This window comes from Anopheles maculipalpis, chromosome 2RL (genome assembly GCF_943734695.1).
Source record: "Anopheles maculipalpis chromosome 2RL, idAnoMacuDA_375_x, whole genome shotgun sequence".
Classification (NCBI taxonomy): Eukaryota; Metazoa; Arthropoda; class Insecta; order Diptera; family Culicidae; genus Anopheles; species Anopheles maculipalpis.
In genome coordinates, this window is record NC_064871.1 from 89,503,037 (window position 1) to 89,523,585 (window position 20,549).

Consider the following 20,549-nt stretch of genomic DNA (forward strand, 5'->3'; position numbering starts at 1 on the left):
TGCGTAAACAAATTTAATATAATCAGTTAATCTCTTATTTTCCCACCCGTAACGGTGGTGGTAACAAATGGTGTCACTTTCAAAAACTTTTCCTAGCGAAAATTTACTTAATTTCCTCTTGCCCTTTCAAATGTATCAAGGACACATTTTTCAGTTTTTCTTTTCTTGAAAAATTATTCTTTTCCTCACACAATCCTCACACAAATCATTCATGTAGTTAGTCCTGTAGTTAGAATTAGCCCAGGATGAAATCCGACTGTCCGGTGTTTGCACATTAAAAATTCTGCTCCAATGAATCCCACTGAATATTTGATAATAGATTACTAACAAGAGAAATACGCTTCTTTCACGTTTATCCTAGCGTGTGTTCTGTAGAAAAAAAAATCATGAGGATTTACAGACCAATAAAAACAAGTTATGTGCTTTTTTTACATGAGACAATCTTAGGAATGTGGGAATCTTCTAGCTTGAACAGACCATCGATTGGCCTGCTAGAATTGCAGATACCACGCCTAGGACAGGACTGACTATCCAACCTCACAGCTTAAAAGTATCTCAACTGTAACTCAACCCGGTTTTGTTCCCAAAACGATCCACTTTTACCAACCTGACTGAATTTGCTAGCCTTTGCTACAAGACGATCGACACCGACTTTCAGGTTGATGCCGTGACTGACATTGACATTAAGGTCGCTTTTGACAGTATTTCTCACCTTCTATTGCTTGCCAAGCTTTAGGAATATGTTTTTTTGCTGGGGAATAACTTCTGGCCTGGATGCGATCCTACCTTAACGATCGCACATACCACGCTAAAATGACATCACGGGAGGGCTCTCAACTGACAGATTATGACATAAAAGAAGCTCAAAAAGCTGTGTCAGAAAAATAGGAGGACTGCTTGATACGTAGTTGAGCTCTCATGGCCAACTGGAGCATTATGTTACTAAGGGTAACCAACTGATCGGTCAATCGGACGAATTCAAAGTGGTCTTTGGCTGCTCGCTGCATCAAATAAAATAAAACAATAAATGACAGACAAATACCACAAATTCCGAAAAAAACAGTAAAATAAATAAATAAATAGTAACAAAAAATAAATAAGTGTCAACTTGTTGGTAACTAAATTTTACACTTACTCTTAGACGTAAGAAAATCAAACAATAATCTATTTAAATTAGCTCTCGGATAGCTCATCTGAGCTGAGCGTCTATGCTTCAGCCATGGTTAAATTTGGCTCACTAACTCACTATCATTCATACAAAAAAAAGACGAAAATTGTCACGCAACACTCACCACGAACAAATTTTTTTCTGGAATGAAATGCCGCCATAAACGCTATTCATGCGTCACACGTGAAAAGAGCTTCTTTGAAGTATCAAATAAAAGTGTGGTGAAAAATATATAATAAAAAAAAAACCGAAAACCATCCACACATTCCCACTTTATCGATCAAAAGTTTCCATTTGTACAGATTTTTTGTATGTCCTCCCATACGTCGTATCTGTCATACAACTAAGCTAGAAAGCAGGAACAACAAACAAAAAGCCCTGTACCATACTAGGCAACTGCTACTAGGCAAAACTTCCAACTCAATCAACCTTATAACCTCCTGACGGTAAAGCAATTCCACCATACCAATATGCGAAAGGAAACATTTTCCGGCAACTTTCCCCATTTAGCGTAGTGCGGTTCCTGCGTCCGTACCACCCCACCAATGGGGCGGGGGGGGGGGAGGGGCAGTTTTTATTTTGAAGGGAAGCCTCTCCAACACATCAATCTCATGCAATCGTGGTACAACTTTTCGTATTGATTTTCCCACCGTAAGCGAACCATCATTTAGGGAGCGACCAACTCTCCTCTTACCGAGAAGGACGGGAATTCAATCAATTATTATAATTTCATCCCTCTGAATGTATTTCGTCTTCGTTTGCCAACCGTCCCATTGCTGTGCGGGTGCGTGTAGCAAGCGCAAAGTAGTTCCCAGCCTCTCCCACAGTGCTATTTGAATCTGTTTCTGTATATCAGACTGTGTTTGTGTGTGTGTGTGTGTGTGTTTTTTTCTTGCTTTCCTGACTTTCCTCCAACTACCATCGTTTCTTTTGGGTTCAAAGGCCCAACAAATGTTGTTCATCATCAGTAAAACAGTTTTTCGATTGCGTTTTTTCTCTCGTTTTCTCGTTACAGAGTTGGTGTGTTTCTGTGTTTTTTCCCCCTCTAAGCTCTTTTCCTTTGTGCCTTTCCACAACCACATTTCAACAGAGCCAGAATGTGGGACGCCAATAGCATGGTTCACTAACTGGCCGTCACTTCGAAGCGGGAAAACGCTCCGCACTTATTGAGCAAAAAAGGAAAAAAAGAAGACGTTTAGCTTTTTGCAAAAGTCCTTCCAAGTTGTACAATGGCAGCAGCTTCAAATAACTAGTTTTGCTGTTGCGTACTGTGTGTTGTGTGTGCACAGCTATACCGGTTGGCCGGTTGGTTCGCCAGGCCGGAAACGCTGAAGTGTAAAGTGTCAAACGTTCGCCAGCCATTCCCATTCAACTTCAGTGCATCAAAAAACGGTCGCCACCCGGGAACGGTTACTGCAAAACCGTTCATCACAAAAGGCTCGTGATCGTAAAACCCCTCCGGACGTGGCAAGAGTCGTTTTGCGAAAGGAATGATAAATGAAAATACCTCCCAAACGGTCTCCGGAGTGAAGTTCCACCCAAGGCTCTCTGTACCGGTTCGAGTGGAAATGTCAAAAACCCACCCCTGAAATACAATGGCCAGCAAAGTATACGGCGGTCTAACAAATAGAGAACCAACCAGCAATGTCTAAAAAGCTTAATCCTTCTCTCTCTCTCTCTCCCAGGCGCGCTTCTGAACTACCAACTGTAGGTATCTGTAGGTGGCTACTACTGCTGTTGGTAAACTTCAAGTACCGAGATGTGACATAAAAATTCAAACTATCAAACAAAACATTCAACCATTCAACGGTGCGGAATTGTTACACTTCACCGTGCGGAAAGGAAATAACTCTTGCATAACTCTCGCCACCGCTCGGGGACTACGGCATGTTGGAAAAAAAAAAAGTTAAATTGTCCAGTCCAGTAAGCGTGGCCTGGCTGGAAAATTGCACCAACCAAAGCCAAAGGAACGCGCGTATTTGCAATAGCTTTTGCTTGCTTTTCGCTTCCTTTTTTTTTGTTAAACTACCACACTATGGGACAGGGATGGAGTAAAACATTATTCAAATAAGTCTTTTTGTGTATTTTACCAGTTTTTGAAGGTATTTGTCTTATGAAAAAATATCTTATTTTTAATTGTAAAATAATATCATTTTGCATTAAAAATACAATAGCATTAAATAAACATAATAAAGGGTGCAGCCCGGTGTTGTAGGCGACAAGGGCGACGGTCTTCAAACTGCAGTTTCAAATCCCATCCGGACCGTTCCTCAGTAGTGAAGACTGACTATCCAACTACGTGGTATCGGCATGTCTAGTAAGCCATTAGATAGCAGGCGTGATCTAGAAGGCCGTTAAAACAAGAAGAAGAAGAAACACAATAAAACATTGCTCGACCGACCACACGCGTGATGATCGTGATAGTTAATCTGTTGATTCTCTACTTAGAATATATTTTTCGCAAACTTTTGTTCAACGCTTTTCATATTCATAGAAGAAATTATATTTTTATTTATCAATGGAGACGCCCAGTCATCCTTTAAAAGAACATCCTTTAAAATGTCAGCGTCACTCTTCATCGCCATTAACAAATAAAATAGTTATCGATGTTTAGTTAGGGGTCTAAACAAAGGTTTTAATACGTTTGTCAACAATATTTTTCAAACAAAATTCTCAATAAAAGTTTCTGACCACAGTTAGCTCCTACTGTGATCGACCCCATATTTTCCGCTGCCCTTTCCAGCAGGATGAACAAGACAGTGGCTAAATTTTTACACCATGTTACTAATGTACTTCGTTCATTTTTCTTCCATCATTCTTAGCAGCATTCTCTAGCGGAATTCTCCAGGAATTCACTCCCCAGACAGTGAACTGTGAAAGTAGTGCCACGTTGTACAATGTTGTGAACAAGTTACAGACGAGTTGGAAAACACTGAAATGGAATGGAACCTTACTATTTAACTGTGACTACCCGCGAGTGCATCCCCGTACTTCACATCCAACGTGGAATGTAAAATAGGAAAGTTGCCCAATAAATTGAAAACAGATTTTATTGGTGAGCCGCTACGATCGTACACTGGAACCTTGCGAAACCCGGACGAACATAATTAAGTGAAATGATTCCTACCCAACCGCTACTGCTACTACCGGAAAACGCCAAAACGTACACGGGTAGGGACTTGAGCAACCGCTACAATGTAACCCACCACGATAGCATCTGTTTTGCGGTCGTTCAACAGCTGCTGCGCGCTCGGTGGTGGCCCAGAAACGAATAGTGTGAAACGCGCTTCCCGGTCTGGTGAAACTTCCAGATTTTCCAGAGTTGCCAACGGATTTTTTAATTATCCTCACAAAAAAAACCCAGCCTTGCGGCAGCTATGGTCACAAAAAGGCACGAAAAGAAGTCACTAAATTAGTGTGGGCCAATTCGGGGCAAACAACAAGCACAGGAAGGGAAGGACATTAAAAGCATAAGCCACCGTGCAGAAAGAATAGTTATCCAACGTATCGTTCCCTGGCCAACAAAAAAAAAACAAAAAACAAAACACTCCCACTCCCGAGCTGTTTTGGTAAACTAACACGGCACAACACCATGAAGTCTGCCATCCTTTATCCGTACGGTCCGTTGCGCGCTAATGGTTGCTGCCGGATGCTGCACGCCAAACATTTGGCACTAACGAGCGCCATCTACACCCTGGTAAGCGTGAGAATTGTTTCGCCATTTTATATCCACTGTTTTCTGCGTGTTTTGTTTTTGTTTCGTTTCTGCTTTTATTTTATTGGGTTTCACTCCCTACGGCCTTTGGTGCTTGCCGTGTACTGTGTAGCATATACTCGCTGCCTGTCGCTCGACTGTTTGCCAGCTAATTAAACATCGACGAGTTAGCCCGAAGCAGTGAAGTGATGCCCGAAATAGGTAGAAGAAGAAAAGAAACATGAAAACTTCGCCAGGACGCATCGACCACTTCATGTTGGTGTACGTGTGTGTGTGTGTGTCTTTCGGAAGTGCAGTGTATAACGAGATATTAAGTGAGCAAGCACCACGTGCTAGCTAATGCTCGTTGCCGGCTTCTTGTAACTCGTCTAATGGAACTTTCGCGAATTCTAGTGAATTGTTCGGGAAGCTTTCTTGGCACTCTGCCCCCTGTCTATGTGCTTCAAAAGAGAAAGGCAAGAGAGGAGCTAATTACTGTTACCTCTAATGATGCACCACCAATTTCACCCAAAGTACTCCGGAACCCTTTGATGTCCACTGCTAAGTAACTTGAAAGAAGATTTCTGATTTCCACTTTTTTGGACATATCTCTCCATCTTAAAACAGATGTTCATTGAATCGCGGTTCCTATAGATATATAATTGCTTTATAATGTACAGCCAATTATGGTACACATCTTCCCCGAGGAAAAAACCACATAAAGCACCGATAAGACGAGTTCCTTGTGTACAACACGTCTTGAAGGAGGAGTGCCTCTTCAACTCCCACCCGGACACACACACACACACCCACTCGGGGGTGGTAAGAAATACGAGGCGCTCGATGGCAATTTATTTTCCAACCCGCAGACTAGAGCATGATTGAGTGCGAATTAAAGCCCCTTAACAGTTGCCATTATGCGAAAGATTAGGTAAATTGCATTGGATAGCAATACCGAATTGTCTGACACGGATGTACGGCTCTATCTGTGTGCGTGTGTACGCGCGTGTGTGTGTTTTTTTGTGGAGCAATTTCGCTACATGGACTTGAAACCTCCAAAGTGTGTGATGTATCGCCATCGGTACTTGGGAATTTCGCTACAAATTCTACACTAGTAGGCGTTGCATGTAATCTCCCTTCTCTCTTTCTCTCGCTCTTTCTTCCACCACGCAAAAAACCAACCACTGACAGAACATTTCCATCCTTGTGGTGCTGCTGTACTCGTGGCGTATCAGCGTGAACGTTAAAAAGTATGGCGACCTGGAGGATGTGTACTACGGTAAGTGCGTATGTCTCCCTCAACATCTAACACCAATACCCCCGCACTGTGTGGGGTGAGAAGGTGGGATCCAATTATTTGGTTTTCGCTCTAATCGGCTTCCTTCTTCCTTCTGTACGGCCATACACAGGGGTACAGATAGCTTACTTCGCCATCATCGGTACGCAATGTTCGATGATCCTGCTCAGTGTGGTGCTTATTTTCGGAATCTATCGGGTAAGTGGATCTGTCTTTTGAAATTGCGAGAATTCACTCCGACCGAGATGGGGGGGTGGGGTTTTTTTTACGAACACACCATATCCAACAACTCCCATTTTCCGTCCGTGCACGCACAGGAAAACATCGGCCTGGTCGTACCGTGGATAATCGGATTTATCACCTTCATGGCGCTGGAAGCGGTCGCAATGGTCTACTCGAACGTACTGCGGGACCATGTGAACCGGCAGTTCGATTCGCTCTGCAAGGCAGAGGTCGCATTCTTCATATCGCGAGCTATCATCAATGTAAGGCAGACCCATAGTGCCGTGTTGTACCTGCTTTGCATCACCTCTGCTCTCCTTTCTCCACAGATTATGGCCATGTGGGCAGTGACACGCTTCTACAACCTGTTGCGTGCGGGCGTTACCTGGAAAGGGCCGGAGCTGATCGAACTATGACACAACTCGAACGAGACGGAAAAGACGCTAGCGTCCTTCCGCGAAGAGACACACCTGATCGTGCGCATACCGTGCGACGGTACGGATACGGAACTGGACCCGATCCGCCAGGGCGATGATGCGACGACAACGGACACGGACGACAATATGATCGGTCGGGGTGGCCGTGGAGGGAGCACCAAGGGTACCACCACCACCTATCAACCCATCAACCGTGGCATGTACCGTTGGCCGGGCGAGGAGGAGGACGAGCCGGACGATGCGAAGAGCGTGGGCAGTGGTAGTGACGAGGACGATTCGCTGCTCGTTGCGTACGACAGCAATTCCGTTGCGTCCGTTTGACAATATCGCAAGCTCCTGCGGTACGCGACGACCGAGCTGCAGCGACAGGCGGACAGTGCCGTGCTGCTGTTTATGATAATATTTTTTATCGAAGTGTATGCGCAGATTTTCATATTTTTCTAATCCGAACGCACGGTGCGTACCGCAGGACAAACAGAGGGCTTTGCAGAGGATAAGTTGTTAAGAGACGGAGCGATAAGTACTAAGATGAGCATGTTTATTTACTCACGCTAGCCGAAAAAGGGGTAGCATGAATCGTTTGATGCAGCAAAAAGAAAGAAAAAGGGAAATCGGATTAAATTTCTGATACTCCCTGTACGGCTAGCAATAGGACCGAATTTGTTACGCAGAATGCAGGCTACTAGCTGTAAGATGTTGTGAAACCTGTTAAGCTGTACTTTGCTCGCATGCAAAATCAAACAAAACTAAACCAAAAAACAGATGTGTTAATAGCAGTAAACCGATGTTCGTGGCATGTAAATAGTGTGTAGCAGAGTAAAACATAAGCGAGCGAAAGAGAGCGACGAAAGACGTCTACAACTATCATGTTAGCGTTTGAAAAAAATGTTAAAAAAGTGCAAAAGAAAATCTAAAAACCCATGAGAAATTAAGTAAAAACTTACCTATTAGGATGGATAAAGGATGATAACGTTCAAGAACGGGAAAAAAAAAACAATAAATGTGCTGCTGCGCAGCGTTGAAATTCATATGCAACTCGTTTCATAGTACAAAAAAAATTCAATTTTTATATTCGAAAAATCTAATAAATCTCACTCGCCCTTTTGTAGCCAATTTCACATTGGAAATGCAGCCACATTTGCTTGCTTTTCTGTGATTGATAAAGGCACCATTTACATAAACTTACTTTTTCCCAGGGTAACTTTTTCCCCACATCCGGTTCCAAAAATTTGGTGGAACAACTTTCAAGAACAGCGTCAATCTTCTTAGTACCACCAAGAACTACTAGAAACTACGAAACTACGACAAGACAACTTGTGTGACACTATTTGCTTTTCCGTCGTGTTGTTATAGCTTTACTGTTGTTACAGGCGGGAATTGTTCTGGGCGACAATTTGGCCACAAAGTGCAAAAACTTATACAAGGGTAGTTGGTTTGTCGGGTGCTAGGCTTGATAGGACGATACTGCTCGTGACGTTCGGGGGAATCTTACAAGTTCGCTAGGTTGTTGAATGAGACACCGTAGAGATTGGTACATACCACAACAGGGAGGGAGATATCCTTGTCGGACGAGGGAAAGATGATCGACAGGTGGAATTGCTACTTCGGCAGATATCTGTAAGCACTACGGAGCCAGAATCACAAGAAAAAAGTGTCTGATCTCTCCAGTTCTTAATCTTCGAGGGTGAAATTGACATCATATTGCCGTCATTTTTTAATAACAAAAGATCTGCTTGCCCGTGTGCCTTATTCTTGGCTTAAAGATCTACTAGGCCGGCCATCGTATGAATTACTAGACTTGCTGATACCACATAATTGGATAGTAGGTCCTCACTACTGGGGAACGATTCGCAAGCAACCGTTGATTATAGTTTCATTGGTACAAATTGGTTAACCATCTTTGATATAGTACCTGACAATATGCAATCACTAGACTTTTGATAAGCTTTAGGAGCAGATCATCATTCTTAAAATTACATCGAAGAGTCTCTTATGAGTACACAAAAATGTTAAGCTCGAAATCTTAAAAGTGTGGCCCTTGTTACAAGCCGGCTTTAGTTTGTATTCATATCAAATTCATGGTCTTATCATAAAACCGAGTCGAGACTCTCCTCCGGGACACTAACCAAGTACATAAAATCTTTCTCACTAGAATGTTCTAGGACTTAAAGTTAATCCTGCTAGTAAGTATTCAATTCAGATTATTGAAATCTTTTCACTTAAAAGTGGACTTTCAAACAATGGTCAAATTTCTGTTCAATTTAGCTTCCAACTAGTTCTTTCGCCCATGTACCACCAAAAGTACTCCAGCGCAACGAACGCATACGTTAACGCGATAAGAGTGCACGTACATACATCCTCTGTGCACCGTAGCCTGTTGTTGTTTGCCAAAAAACATTGGCATCGGTGAGCGAAAAGTGAAGTAGCGCCTGGAACACCCGAAGAACGGTTCGCAACACAAATCCCCATTAGCACGTTGAGCGCGGGCCCAACTTTTGCCGCCGCAGCTAAGCCGATAAGGAGGTCGTAATTTAACAAATGTAGCTGGCTGCATACTAATAACGACAAACGACGAGTAATGCGCCCCGGATTTGGTCCCTTTTGGTACGAGTTTAAGCTGCCACTGGACTCTGCACTGGTGAGCTTCATTGTGTTGTGTGCCTGTTGCCTGTTGCAAACGATAAAATATGGCGTACCAATGTTATGTTTCCACATCGAGGATGGGAAGGATACGGAGGTGGTGCCGTGGGGTCGAGCTTGCTGTCGAACTACTGCTACACTGCCGAGGCATGTACCGGACCGCAACCCTAGTATGGCTAGTTTCCGAATTGAATTACGCCAGCTACATTGGTTTTTCGGACGGTGATTGTTTGCCCTGGCATGTGTTCGGACGCTTCTGACGAACAGCATAACCCGAACAAACTCATGTTCCCGATCTTAGGAGCGAGAGTGGAGCGAGAGAGTTTCGCTGGACAAAGACAACCTAAACCACAAGCCGGTGATGCTGTTATTTAAATATGTGCATGCGGTAACGAACATGATGCCCCGCTCCTGATGCCCCGAAACTCAATTGTAGCTTTTCTTAGGAATCTCGTCCCAATTTCCCAAACGTTCCTCGATAACTGACCGACTGGCCAACGGCTGAAGCTCCGAAAAGGATGCAAGAAAAGCACACACACACACACAGACCCATCCGTCTTGGGTGCAATCTGACGAGCATAATCGCGTCTGCAATTGTGCGATAGAATTGCATTGAAGGGCTCAAAGCAAGGATTAGGGTGTTCTTCGTGGTTGGAGCATTATATTCGGTTTCGTATATAATGGTCAGTATGTTCAAAATGGGGTAAAGCTTTAGGGGCATCTATCAAGCTTTTTTTTCTTAGAGACAGACCAGAGTGATAGCGCACAGTAACCCTGATGATATGCTTAGGTTTGCATATAATTTAATCCCCAGCTTAAGCTACACAATTCCACTCAGCTAGGTACACATTTTATTGCACGTCAAACACGATTTAGCTTCGCCAAACATATTCTTCAGATTTTATCATTAGCAAACTCTTTGGTTCGGGTTCAGGTCGTTCAACAATGTTGGAACAAACACAGGTAACGTATGAATTAAAGCCGAATCCCGAATCCGAATCCCAAAACGCGTCACTTTACCATTTTTGTGATCTTTCTTAATGGAGGTGGCAGCTTTTCGAAGCGTCTTTGTAGTATAAATCTTGCAGGTTAGTGCCAGTTCTGAAGAGAAGAAGATGGAATGTGACATCCTAGTCAGTGGTTTTCAACCACAGTTTCTATTGAATGTTCTGATCGCTTAAAATAGTCTTTCGGCTAAAAGAAACGTTTATTCGGCTCGATTATCGATGTTAACGCGGCAACAGTTTGCACGATTCTATCCTCGGTTCTCATCGCCAGACTTTCATGCCCAAATATGGTCATGAGTTTCCCTCTCCTAGATCATGACAACTCCAAACCGTATTTGGGCATGTATTTTTCTTCCTAGGAGATATCTACATCCTAGGGAAATGAATCTTCGTTTATTCTGCTTGTCCTAATACTACCACAACGCACGATCACCTTCACACAGTGCCATATGTCGGGGAGTAGCTACTAAAGCTTTTTGGTAGCACTGCTGCGTTCGCTACTAACAATTAAGTCGAGCTCTTCGACTATTGTTGCCAAAGACTATAGAATTTTCCATCTCCAGAGATGGCTCATTATCTGGTCGACATATAGTGGCATAAAGTACTTTCAGTGCCTGTTTCCTCATTGATTGATTGACTGAGTGTACGCCTCCAAGATACTTTTTTCTTTTTTCTTCTTCTTGGCTTAAAGACCTTTTAGGTCACACCGGCCATTAAATGACTTAGTACTCGAACGGACAGTAGGTCCGGATGGAATTTGAATCCCGGTTCTGGCGTGTGACGCCTCACTCAACAGACCGCCTACGTCCATATCTCAGATCCGTTTCACCTTTGAATAATTCGTCTCTCCTATTCGACTAAAGTTTTTTCTCATGTCTTTCTGGTTTAAGTTCTAGTAAAACGCCAAATGCTAATAAGTTACCATTAATAAATAATAATTAATCTCTCAAATTTTTGCTTATAAATAATCAACTAGATTATTTATAATGGACCACATGGACCACTGACTGATTAAACCAACCACCAAATAACAGCGTTGTGGCATGAAAAAATTGTCGCTCTTTTTTAAGGTTCTTTCTCTTTACAGCTTTAGAGATACGTTTCTACATACCATTAACAATAAACAAATATGTTATACTTAGCATAGCGGAAATTGGATTTCCTGACTACAAACCCCTGGCTACGACTTTGCTCGTTTGTTAAACACACACCGGCCCGCGGTTGTTATTATTTTTTATCAACTCATTTCCGCATCATAACTGCAGTTAACGGGTCATCAGCAGAAGCTTACTGTCCGGCCGGCAATACCAATTTATATTATAATTTTCTCCCTTTACTTCCAGCGATACACATGCAACATCTGTCCGCCATGATGCAGCTTGAGTGCAGCTAACGTCCGAAAAGAAAGGGGGGTAAGGGTTGAAAAACAAACACCAAACTCCTCTTGGACAAAATGGAGTAAAAATGCAAATAAATAAATTGCACAAATTGAAAGGGAGCCGTCATTCAACGTCGCTTTTTACTCTCTTATTTTTTGAGCTGTAGGACTGATAAAAAAAAGAAAATTGAAAGCTTTTTTTAACATGTGCGTGTGTGTCCCACGGGTGGAAAAAGTACCCGTATCCATTACCGGCCCGGGCTTTTTTTTTTCTCGGTTGCCGAAAGCAAACGTGACTGCAGCTGCCACCAAGCCGCAATTTCATTTATCAAGCGATAATAAATGAATGCAGACGTTTCATGACCGGGCTCTTGCCTCAAAAATAAAAAAAATAACTTCCTCCCCCCAGCTCCCACCCCTCTCTTGAAGGGCTTTTTTTCGGAACAGAGATTTAACTTGCGCACTGGGGATCGTTAAGGAAAACGATATCTCACACACATGAAACAAACCAAAATTCATTAAAACGCTTGATGATGTTCCATCTCACCGAGGCTCTCCGGTGGCGTAGCATCAAATAAAAATTTCACAACGTGTTACAAAACACTTCACACACGAGCCATGCGAGTTTGTTCGTACCCACTCCGAACAGTTCCATTCTTTTCAGGTCCGGGTTCCAATGTCTGGCCGCACTTGCCCGTTGTTACCCTTTCGTACTGGTTTGTTGCTTGTACTTACTTAGGTTTTTGAGAAGACCTTACCAAAGACTGCGGAAATAGAAAACCCAACCCACGGCACCCGGTGGCCAACGCCGACGTTCGTCTCTTGTCACTGGTAAAAAAAAAAAAACCGCAAGCAAAGCAAATACCGGGAACTAGACGAGCTCGGTACAGCGCCACAACGAGTGTCTCGCGATGCCTCGTGAGTGGCCTCTCATCATTAACAAGCCGCCACAAACCACAACCGAGTGCGCCATCTTTTTGCCAACGCCTAGCGGCACCCGGCCTGACACAACAGAGAAAGCCACTTGCTCGCAAAAGGGTTTTCCCACCTTTTGCATCTGACGCCCTGGAACTGGTACTGCGAAGCGGGAAACCATCTTGCAGGAGTAGTGACGGACGGACTGTTGTTTTAAAACAGAACAAACTTTGTCATCACATTTGCCACCATCCCCTGGCACACGAAGATTGTTTGTAGAACCTACCGGGGATAAAGGTGGGATGAAAAAGCAGCTAAAAGCTACTTGAAGAAAATATAACCTACGTACGTATTCGCCGGAGCCTGGCACAGCCGATGATTGGCGTTCAGACATCGACGGCCCCGTCCCGTCGCACAAAAAGGTTAAGAGTTGAAGAGGTCATTTGGTTGTGTGCGCCTTACGTCGCTCTATTTACAATGCCGGCCGAGGTTAGAGACTTTCTTTACAGTCAACCCGGGCATCAAAGTCGGCTAATCTTTCGCTTCGGTTACAGGACTGTAGGAAGTTCAGGGCGCAATGTATGTACCATCCATCTACTAGCAAAACCACAGAGGATGACGATAGGACCGTTCCCGTTAGCCGTTAACGACAACAGCAGTGCCTGGGTACCGGGAACCACACCACCTCGGTTCGTGTTTCCAAGATTGGATTTCAATTTTCACCACAACGTAAAACAACTTTCCCCGTTCGCTGGGTCTCTACACCGGGTTGCGGTGTGTCCTGAACGATGCAAAGTTTTTGCAATTTCATCCGGAAAGTTCCACTCGAATGTGAGATGTGAGTGCTTGTAGGGTTTTCTTGAGAAACAGGCAGGAATAAATAAAATTTTATCCCCTCGGTAAATTGCAGCAAAAGCTTTATTACACCATGGTTCAAGGGAGAACCGTAACCTGAAGCACATGATTGCATAGGTTTTCCCTTCATCGCCAGAAGAACTATCAGGGGTGGCCGACTGCGTACTGACTGGATGTTCGAATGGTAACAAATCAATTCTCCGTACTGCGCTCATGTGCTCCCAATCTTCCAATCATCAGCAATGTCTGTCACTGGCCAGAAGGTTCAGCCCCGAGGGCCATTTTGTAGCACTAAATCGCCCAGACGAAGTATGGGACCAACACGTGACCAGCGCCTAGTGTTGACATAACCACGTTTTGCTTACATTCCTGCTCGGTGCGCCGATATTAGGACGGTCTGGGGGTCGGTGGAGTGGTGTCGCGAGGGTAACAATAATAAACAAAACGCTCACTTCCCGTGAAAAGAAGCATGTGTGCAGAAGAGTGTTGTTGGTTTCTCTTTCACATGCAATAAGTCATTTTTGTATGTTTGTAAGAGGGGAACGACGCCAAGAAATTGCTGTTTGTTTTATAACTTGGTTTGTTATTTGTGTTATTTTTTACTACTTGCCGGGTGTATGCGTCATCATAGCTTGCATATGTCTAATCGATCCAACCGAGAGAGAGTAGCGCGAGCAACTCTTGAACGAATTTGATAAGACATGAGAAAAAGATGCCTTCTTAGTTGAGATTTGAACTCAAGCCGGGGATGATGAGTCACTTGCTCGTTACCAAAGTTACTATTTGCCTTCTCCACAACTCTAACGATTCAAAGTGCACATATAAACCACACTTTTCACAAAAAATAAATATAAACCACACAATTTCACAAAAAAGATCCCACTTGGGGAAATAAGCTCTTTTATCTTTCCTTTCTGTACGAAAAATTTTGTCTATTTTTGTGTGTTTGGTTTGGTTTGGTTGAATTTGCTAAATCGTTCACTACTACAGAGCTCCTCCGTTCTTTCATATCAGCTGTACCATCTACATAAGCCCGAAGTAAATCATCTTCGCTAATCTCTCGCCGTTGAAGCAAGCCACGTTGCCAATCTTGCTCCGATCGCAATTGTCCAAGCCATTTTTCAGCAAGCCATCAGCTGATAATATCGCGAAAGTCGGAGCGAGTCCTTTCCTTCCATGGTTGTTAGCCTGCTCGAAAAGTAACCGAGAGCTTTCTGGTGCACTGGTACCGTTCCTATCGCAGCTTCCGGCTATTCACGTGCAGGTAAACTATCGATAGATGGAACGCCATTAGGAAAACCATCAATGGGGACCACCATTCGTTATGGCAAACATTTGGGGCAAACTTCCGAAAGTGTGCCACCGTAGGTAACGTGGTGGTCCGTCTGTTGCCCACCAGATACAGCAGCTCGAGCACGAACGTACCCAAATGGAGGCAAATGTACGGCCACAGGAGCCACGTTCGGTTTGGCTAGAGTAGGAGAAATACGTGAATACGGGAGGGCAGATTGAAACACAGTATCGCTTAAATAGGTCGCCGAGTCAGCATCCGAGTGCGGTGAGGTGTGATATCCAATTTTTCACCCGAAACCCAGACAACACTCACCACGAGCAAACCAACGATCGCTGCCAGATTGGAGTAGAAGGTTAGCAGCGACACGACTAGGGCGAAATTGATTCGCAAATACTTTGGCGTGTACACCAGCGGACGCCATCCGAGCCGATGGTCCCAGCCGGCTTGTGTCAGCAGTGCATACAGTGAAAGCACCTACAAGCGAAAAAGAGAGCGAGGGAAAGAACATAAAAGATATTACACCAGCGTTGAGGTTATGGTTTTTGTGGGGGAAATACAGCCGGTCCCTGGCTTGACCACCAACCAGGAACCATACTTCCCGTTTCTCCCCCAAGAAAACTGCTAGCTGTCATCAATAACGACGCCTAAAATACACAACCGTTTCCATGACGTTGATCAGCAGGGCGTACCGGTGTAGGTACGGTGCATACCACACCCGGTAGACGTACAGCTGGTGCAAGAATTCGGCAGCATACGAACTGCCCACTGCCAACACCGACGACAACGGTGGCAGCACCGGTTGATTGGGAAAAGTTTCAAATGGCACGTTTTTCTCCGCATCGGTTGCCTGCAGCGGTGGCCAAAGACAAAAACAGTCAAACATTGTTTGCCCGTGACCGTGATGCGGTTCAGGGCTGGGATGTGAGAGTCACACAGGAGGATTTACGGGGTTTTCCAAACACGAACGCCAACTTTTGTGGCCGACCGTGGTACGGTGATGATGTTTCGAAAGGTTCGTCGTAGCTACACTACTTGCTACTATGATAATGATGATGGTAATACTGCCATCTCTTTTCGACGGTGAAGTACTACACACCACACTTGTTTCCCACGGCATACTACGACTGAACTAGTGCTTGTGTCATGTCAAAGTTTTTCGGTTTTTGTTCCCCGTCGGTTCGTGTCATATTTAAACAAGGAGAGTTTTTTTTTTTTGCCACTCGCCATCGACATCAAATTTCGATAAGAACTCTGTCAGCTTGTGTAGTTAAATAAAAATACGCTTTATTTTTAACATCTTCACGCTAGAAATATGGCAAACCGGCCGGTATCAGTGAACTATCCAAAACGGAGCTACTAGATGTGCTTTCCTGTGGACCATCGGTGACAGCTGGCGTGTCTTCCGCTGGTAAACCACTAGTGGCAGAATAATCATCCGCTTCGGATACAGTTTGAGTGGATAACTTAATTACTGCTGACGGTTCGGTCGATTCTGGCGGCATTGTTCGGTCCCTGAGTGATTGCTCGAGATCTTCCATTCGTTGGACCATGCTCAATACTTTGTAAATTATACTATCCAGGTACGCTAGAACGCTGTCGAGTGTTTGCATTGCAGATTGAAATGATTGTTGTAAGGCTGGGAGTGTTGCAGTTGTCTCCGTAACTTCAGAGTTTGGCGTCGAAGACGCCGTACTTGCTGAAGTCATTTGTGTTGATGAATATCCCGAGGGTTCTCTAGTAGTTGTGGAGACACGTTCCTTGCCCATGCGTACTAGCTGCGGGTACTCATCGCCAGTACATAGTTGAAGTTGCTCATTGAAATAAGTTCCAACATCGCAGCGATTTTGTTGAAATCTGGGAAATAAAATTACAAGTTACATTATCAACACATAATGTGCCGTCTAAAAGCTTATCTCACCTTCCTTTATAATACGTGTAGTATACAGCACGGTCATCAGTACCGCCGTACCGATGCTTTGTGTCGCAAAGTAAATCATCTCTCACGATCTCGATAGCCGCTATAGCCTCGATTAAGGCTCGAAACAATGGAAAAGCTCCTCCCTTACACACATCTTCCAAATCATCATAATTCGGCAGTATCAAGAGTCCCCTCACACCAAGCCGTTCGGCCTGTTCGACACGTTTCTGTACCGTTTCATCACTATCGTACACGACTGCACCCTTTCCGGCGAATAAAGAGCACGTGGGACGTTTGCCAGTACCACACTTTGCTTCCTTTTCTTGTAAAAGCTCACACACTTGTCCATAAGAGAGTACACCGACTTGGCTGTGCTGAAGTGATCTTGTTACGCGATAATTGCTCGGATTAAACACTATGCCCACCGTCAGTACACTCAGTACGATCTTCTCCGGACGCAATCCATCGCTCAACAGCCGGTCAATGAACTCGGTTTCATATTCACGCAACATAAACTCTTCCTCGATTCTACGATCCACTAGCTCATCTTCCAACATGTTCACACCGACAACACTGATCAGGTCCAGGTGATCGTTGAATGATTTTAGCAGCGCCTTCGAACTTCCCATACTATGGCAGCCTATGGTGGTACTAATCGTGTACTTGTCGCTTAGAGTTGAGCGTAATCTGCGCAAAAATTGACCATATCGAAGCTGCTCATAATAGTCGAGCAGTGCGATGTCAAAATCGAGATCTACACCATCCAGTAAGTTGTCACGCAGTACAATGTTAATTCGTTCGCTTAGTGGTTGGTGGACCGATAGGGTTGTGACGTTGAAGGGAAGCACTATCGTCAGTAGTACATCTGCCGAAGCGTTACACCGCTTGATGGTGTCTATTCGGGAGAGTTCTTGAAGTAAAAAAAAAAGACACAAGCCTAAGCGGCTTCTTCATATGTTTATATTAGGAAAAGATTTCTTACCTTCACGCGTTAGGACAGTCGATTTGTCTATATCAAATGTAACGCTATTCACCACATACATATTACACGAACTAAGTTTTTTCAGTAATCCACTTGCGATAGGTAGTTGCAGTTGAATCTGGCAGATAATATCCCAACCTGCCACAGCGCCGCATGCAACCAATAGCTGCACCAGCACCATCATCTTACCCAGACCCATTGTCGCCTGCAAGCTGTATCGATATTCTGGTCCGTGGTTGAAGCAAATCCAGCGGTGCTTTCTTTTATATTGCCAACCGAGCCATCACCCGCCCTCAAGAGCTTCTACATCACCTACATACGCTGATCCTGAAGAACACGTTCCATACACTCATCTGCGATGCATCGATTGCTCGTATCACTCCATCCAAGCACATTCAAGTGTAGCGTACGGATAAGCACGGCACGATATAAATCCACTTGCTTTCACTCATCAATCCATCATCGGCCGGGTGGCCACGTGCCGAGGGGCAGAAGCGAGAGGCACCGAAACTTATAGCTTCTTATCGTTGGCTGTGCAAGTGCCTATCGCTCGGTCGCATGCTCTGAAACTCCGAGACACATTTGCCCTAGTCAAACGGTTGACTGCTGTGATTGAGATTGTCTGACGTTATGTGATTTAGAAATCTAATAAACATTCGGCTGGCGTTATTCTACTTGCCCAGAGTTCAGCCACAAGAAACCACACTCGGTCAATTCGGTCAAGGCAAAACACAGTTCCCACAGATTCCAGCGTCTCTTGCATGACAGCACTAGCAAAACGACTTTCCTTCCCACAGACGTCAAGTGTCAATGGAATCCCTCGGACGTTTCAGAACGGATCGCCACCCTAATGCTCGGAGCTAATGCTCATAAATCTTACCGGTGGTTCCGATGCGGGCAGTTAGCTTAACATGGAACGGAATGTTACTCTTCCTTTGTTGCTTTTATACTCTCCTTTCCCTTTAAGACCAGTCGTCTTGCAAGCTTCATTCGATTCTATCTTTTATAATTTCGCCACATGCTTTGTCCTCCGTGCGTGCGTAATCAATGCGCAACCGTTTATGCCGTTTATCCTTTTTACATTGTTCTTAATGAAATGGAATCGTTTCATGAATATTTAAGCACAATCTTATCCGGTGGCCTGCGCGATAGACAAAAGGAAAAGTATCGATATTGCCATAAGAAAGCTCCCAAAACGATTGGGACGATGGAGAGGCCATATAATCAATTAAACGAATTAATTGTATGTTTTTCGTCCCATTTCGCACAAATATCACGTTCTAGTAGCTTCTGGTTGTGAGTTTTTTTTTGTACCAATTCGTTAGTGGTTTAAGCATGCATACAAATGAGCTTCATGAGTGCTGTAAAGTATAATACAAGGTACTGTATACTTTGCTATGTAAAAATAAGAAAATACACTTTCTTGTACTCTTTGTGTAAAAGAAATCTTTATTTTTATTTGATTTTTTTATTATAAACCTAAAGGTATCATTGGAACCGTTACCGGTGGAAGCGTAACGGGAAGAGTTGGAACCGTTACCGGCGGAAGTGTAACGGGAAGTGTTGGAATAGTAACCGGTGGCAGTGTAACGGGAAGTGTTGGAATAGTAATCGGTGGAAGTGTAACGGGGAGTGTTGGCAACGTAACGGGTGGTAACGTAGCACCAGGCAGTGCGCCTAAAGCAATATAAAAAAGAAAGAAAATTTGATTGTTAATCGTAAGATACGGAGCGCATTGCAACACAATAGCATTATATTTAAGTTATTAGTATATGTGCAGTGAAGGAGGACATGAAATAGATGATAAAACAAAGTTCTATAAGAAATATATGCACGTGATCGTACACCTACCGAGCAAACTTTGCAGCAAACCCGTAACCGTCTGCAATACACCATCCAAACCGTTCAAGCTTGCCTGAAGATCAACCATAACATTGGCCGCATCAGGCAGAAGGGAAGGAAGCGACACTGGCAGGGAGGGTAGAATGCCCGGTAGTGTTCCCAGGGCTGGTAGGAGCGTTTGTATCAAGTTCTGTACCACCGGCAGTACACCGTCAAGTACGCCCAGATTAGACAGCAGATCCGACACGGTGTTTACCAGGCTGGCTGGCAAGCCTAGCAACGGCAATGCACTCAAAAGCGTCGGGAGCAGTGCTGCATTGATTGGAAAATGCAAACAAAAGAAACATAGCAACACATTAGTAAACGTACTAGAGCTTGCCTAGGGCAATGGTAAAACAAAAAATTGCACATCGTGTAACACCTACCAAGCAGTAACGGCAGTAAGGTAAGAAGTGCTGGCAGTATACCATTCAGCAGCTCCAGATTGGCTTGAAGCGAAACGGACACCAACGGACCACCGAGGGCGGGAAGAGTTACACCGGGCAGTGTCACTGCCGGGAGCGTTGGCAACGTTAGTGGTGGTAAAGTTACACTCGGAATAGTCACGGTAGGTAACGTTACGGCAGGTAATGTTACCGTAACGGGCAAGGTTACAGTAGGCAGCGTTACAGGCGGTAACGTAACCGGGAGTGTAACGCACGGCACAGCGGGTATCACACCAGAAGGTAAGATTCCTTTTTTTTTTTTGTTTATGAAACACAAAATTGTTTGTTTAGTTAGGTGAGACAGTTCCAAACAAACGCGCGCCATATACGGAACATTTTTTAACCTACCGAGCAAATTCTGCAACACACTTCCAACGGTCAAGAGCAGCTGATTTACCAGACCAAGGTTGGTCTG

The 20,549-nt window shown here is 44.2% G+C and overlaps 3 protein-coding genes across 3 annotated transcripts in view; 1 reads left to right on the forward strand and 2 right to left on the reverse strand.

Moving 5' to 3' along the window:
• LOC126568310 (apyrase-like) overlaps window positions 1-20,549 on the reverse strand; it is a gene marked incomplete at its 5' end in the record, with an annotated part of 350,971 nt that overhangs the window by 299,854 nt on the left and 30,568 nt on the right. The gene's annotated exons all lie outside the window — the stretch shown is intronic.
• LOC126568397 (probable DNA-directed RNA polymerase III subunit RPC6) overlaps window positions 1-20,549 on the reverse strand; it is a 100,829-nt gene that overhangs the window by 64,179 nt on the left and 16,101 nt on the right. The gene's annotated exons all lie outside the window — the stretch shown is intronic.
• LOC126568530 (uncharacterized) lies at window positions 4,761-6,870 on the forward strand. The gene is made up of 5 exons (XM_050225025.1): window positions 4,761-4,865; window positions 6,054-6,141; window positions 6,272-6,357; window positions 6,477-6,644; window positions 6,711-6,870. The coding sequence occupies exons 1-5, from the start codon at window positions 4,761-4,763 to the stop codon at window positions 6,795-6,797; spliced, it is 534 nt and encodes a 177-aa protein (XP_050080982.1). The 3' UTR covers window positions 6,798-6,870.

What these genes read in the sequence shown, in the direction of transcription:
- LOC126568530 (XM_050225025.1), top strand. Translation starts at nt 4,761, where the DNA reads ATGAAGTCTGCCATCCTTTATCCGTACGGTCCGTTGCGCGCTAATGGT. An exon ending in CCTGGAGGATGTGTACTACG is followed by an intron (nt 6,142 to 6,271) that starts GTAAGTGCGTAT and finishes GGCCATACACAG; the next exon opens with GGGTACAGATAGCTTACTTC. An exon ending in TATCGCGAGCTATCATCAAT is followed by an intron (nt 6,645 to 6,710) that starts GTAAGGCAGACC and finishes CTTTCTCCACAG; the next exon opens with ATTATGGCCATGTGGGCAGT.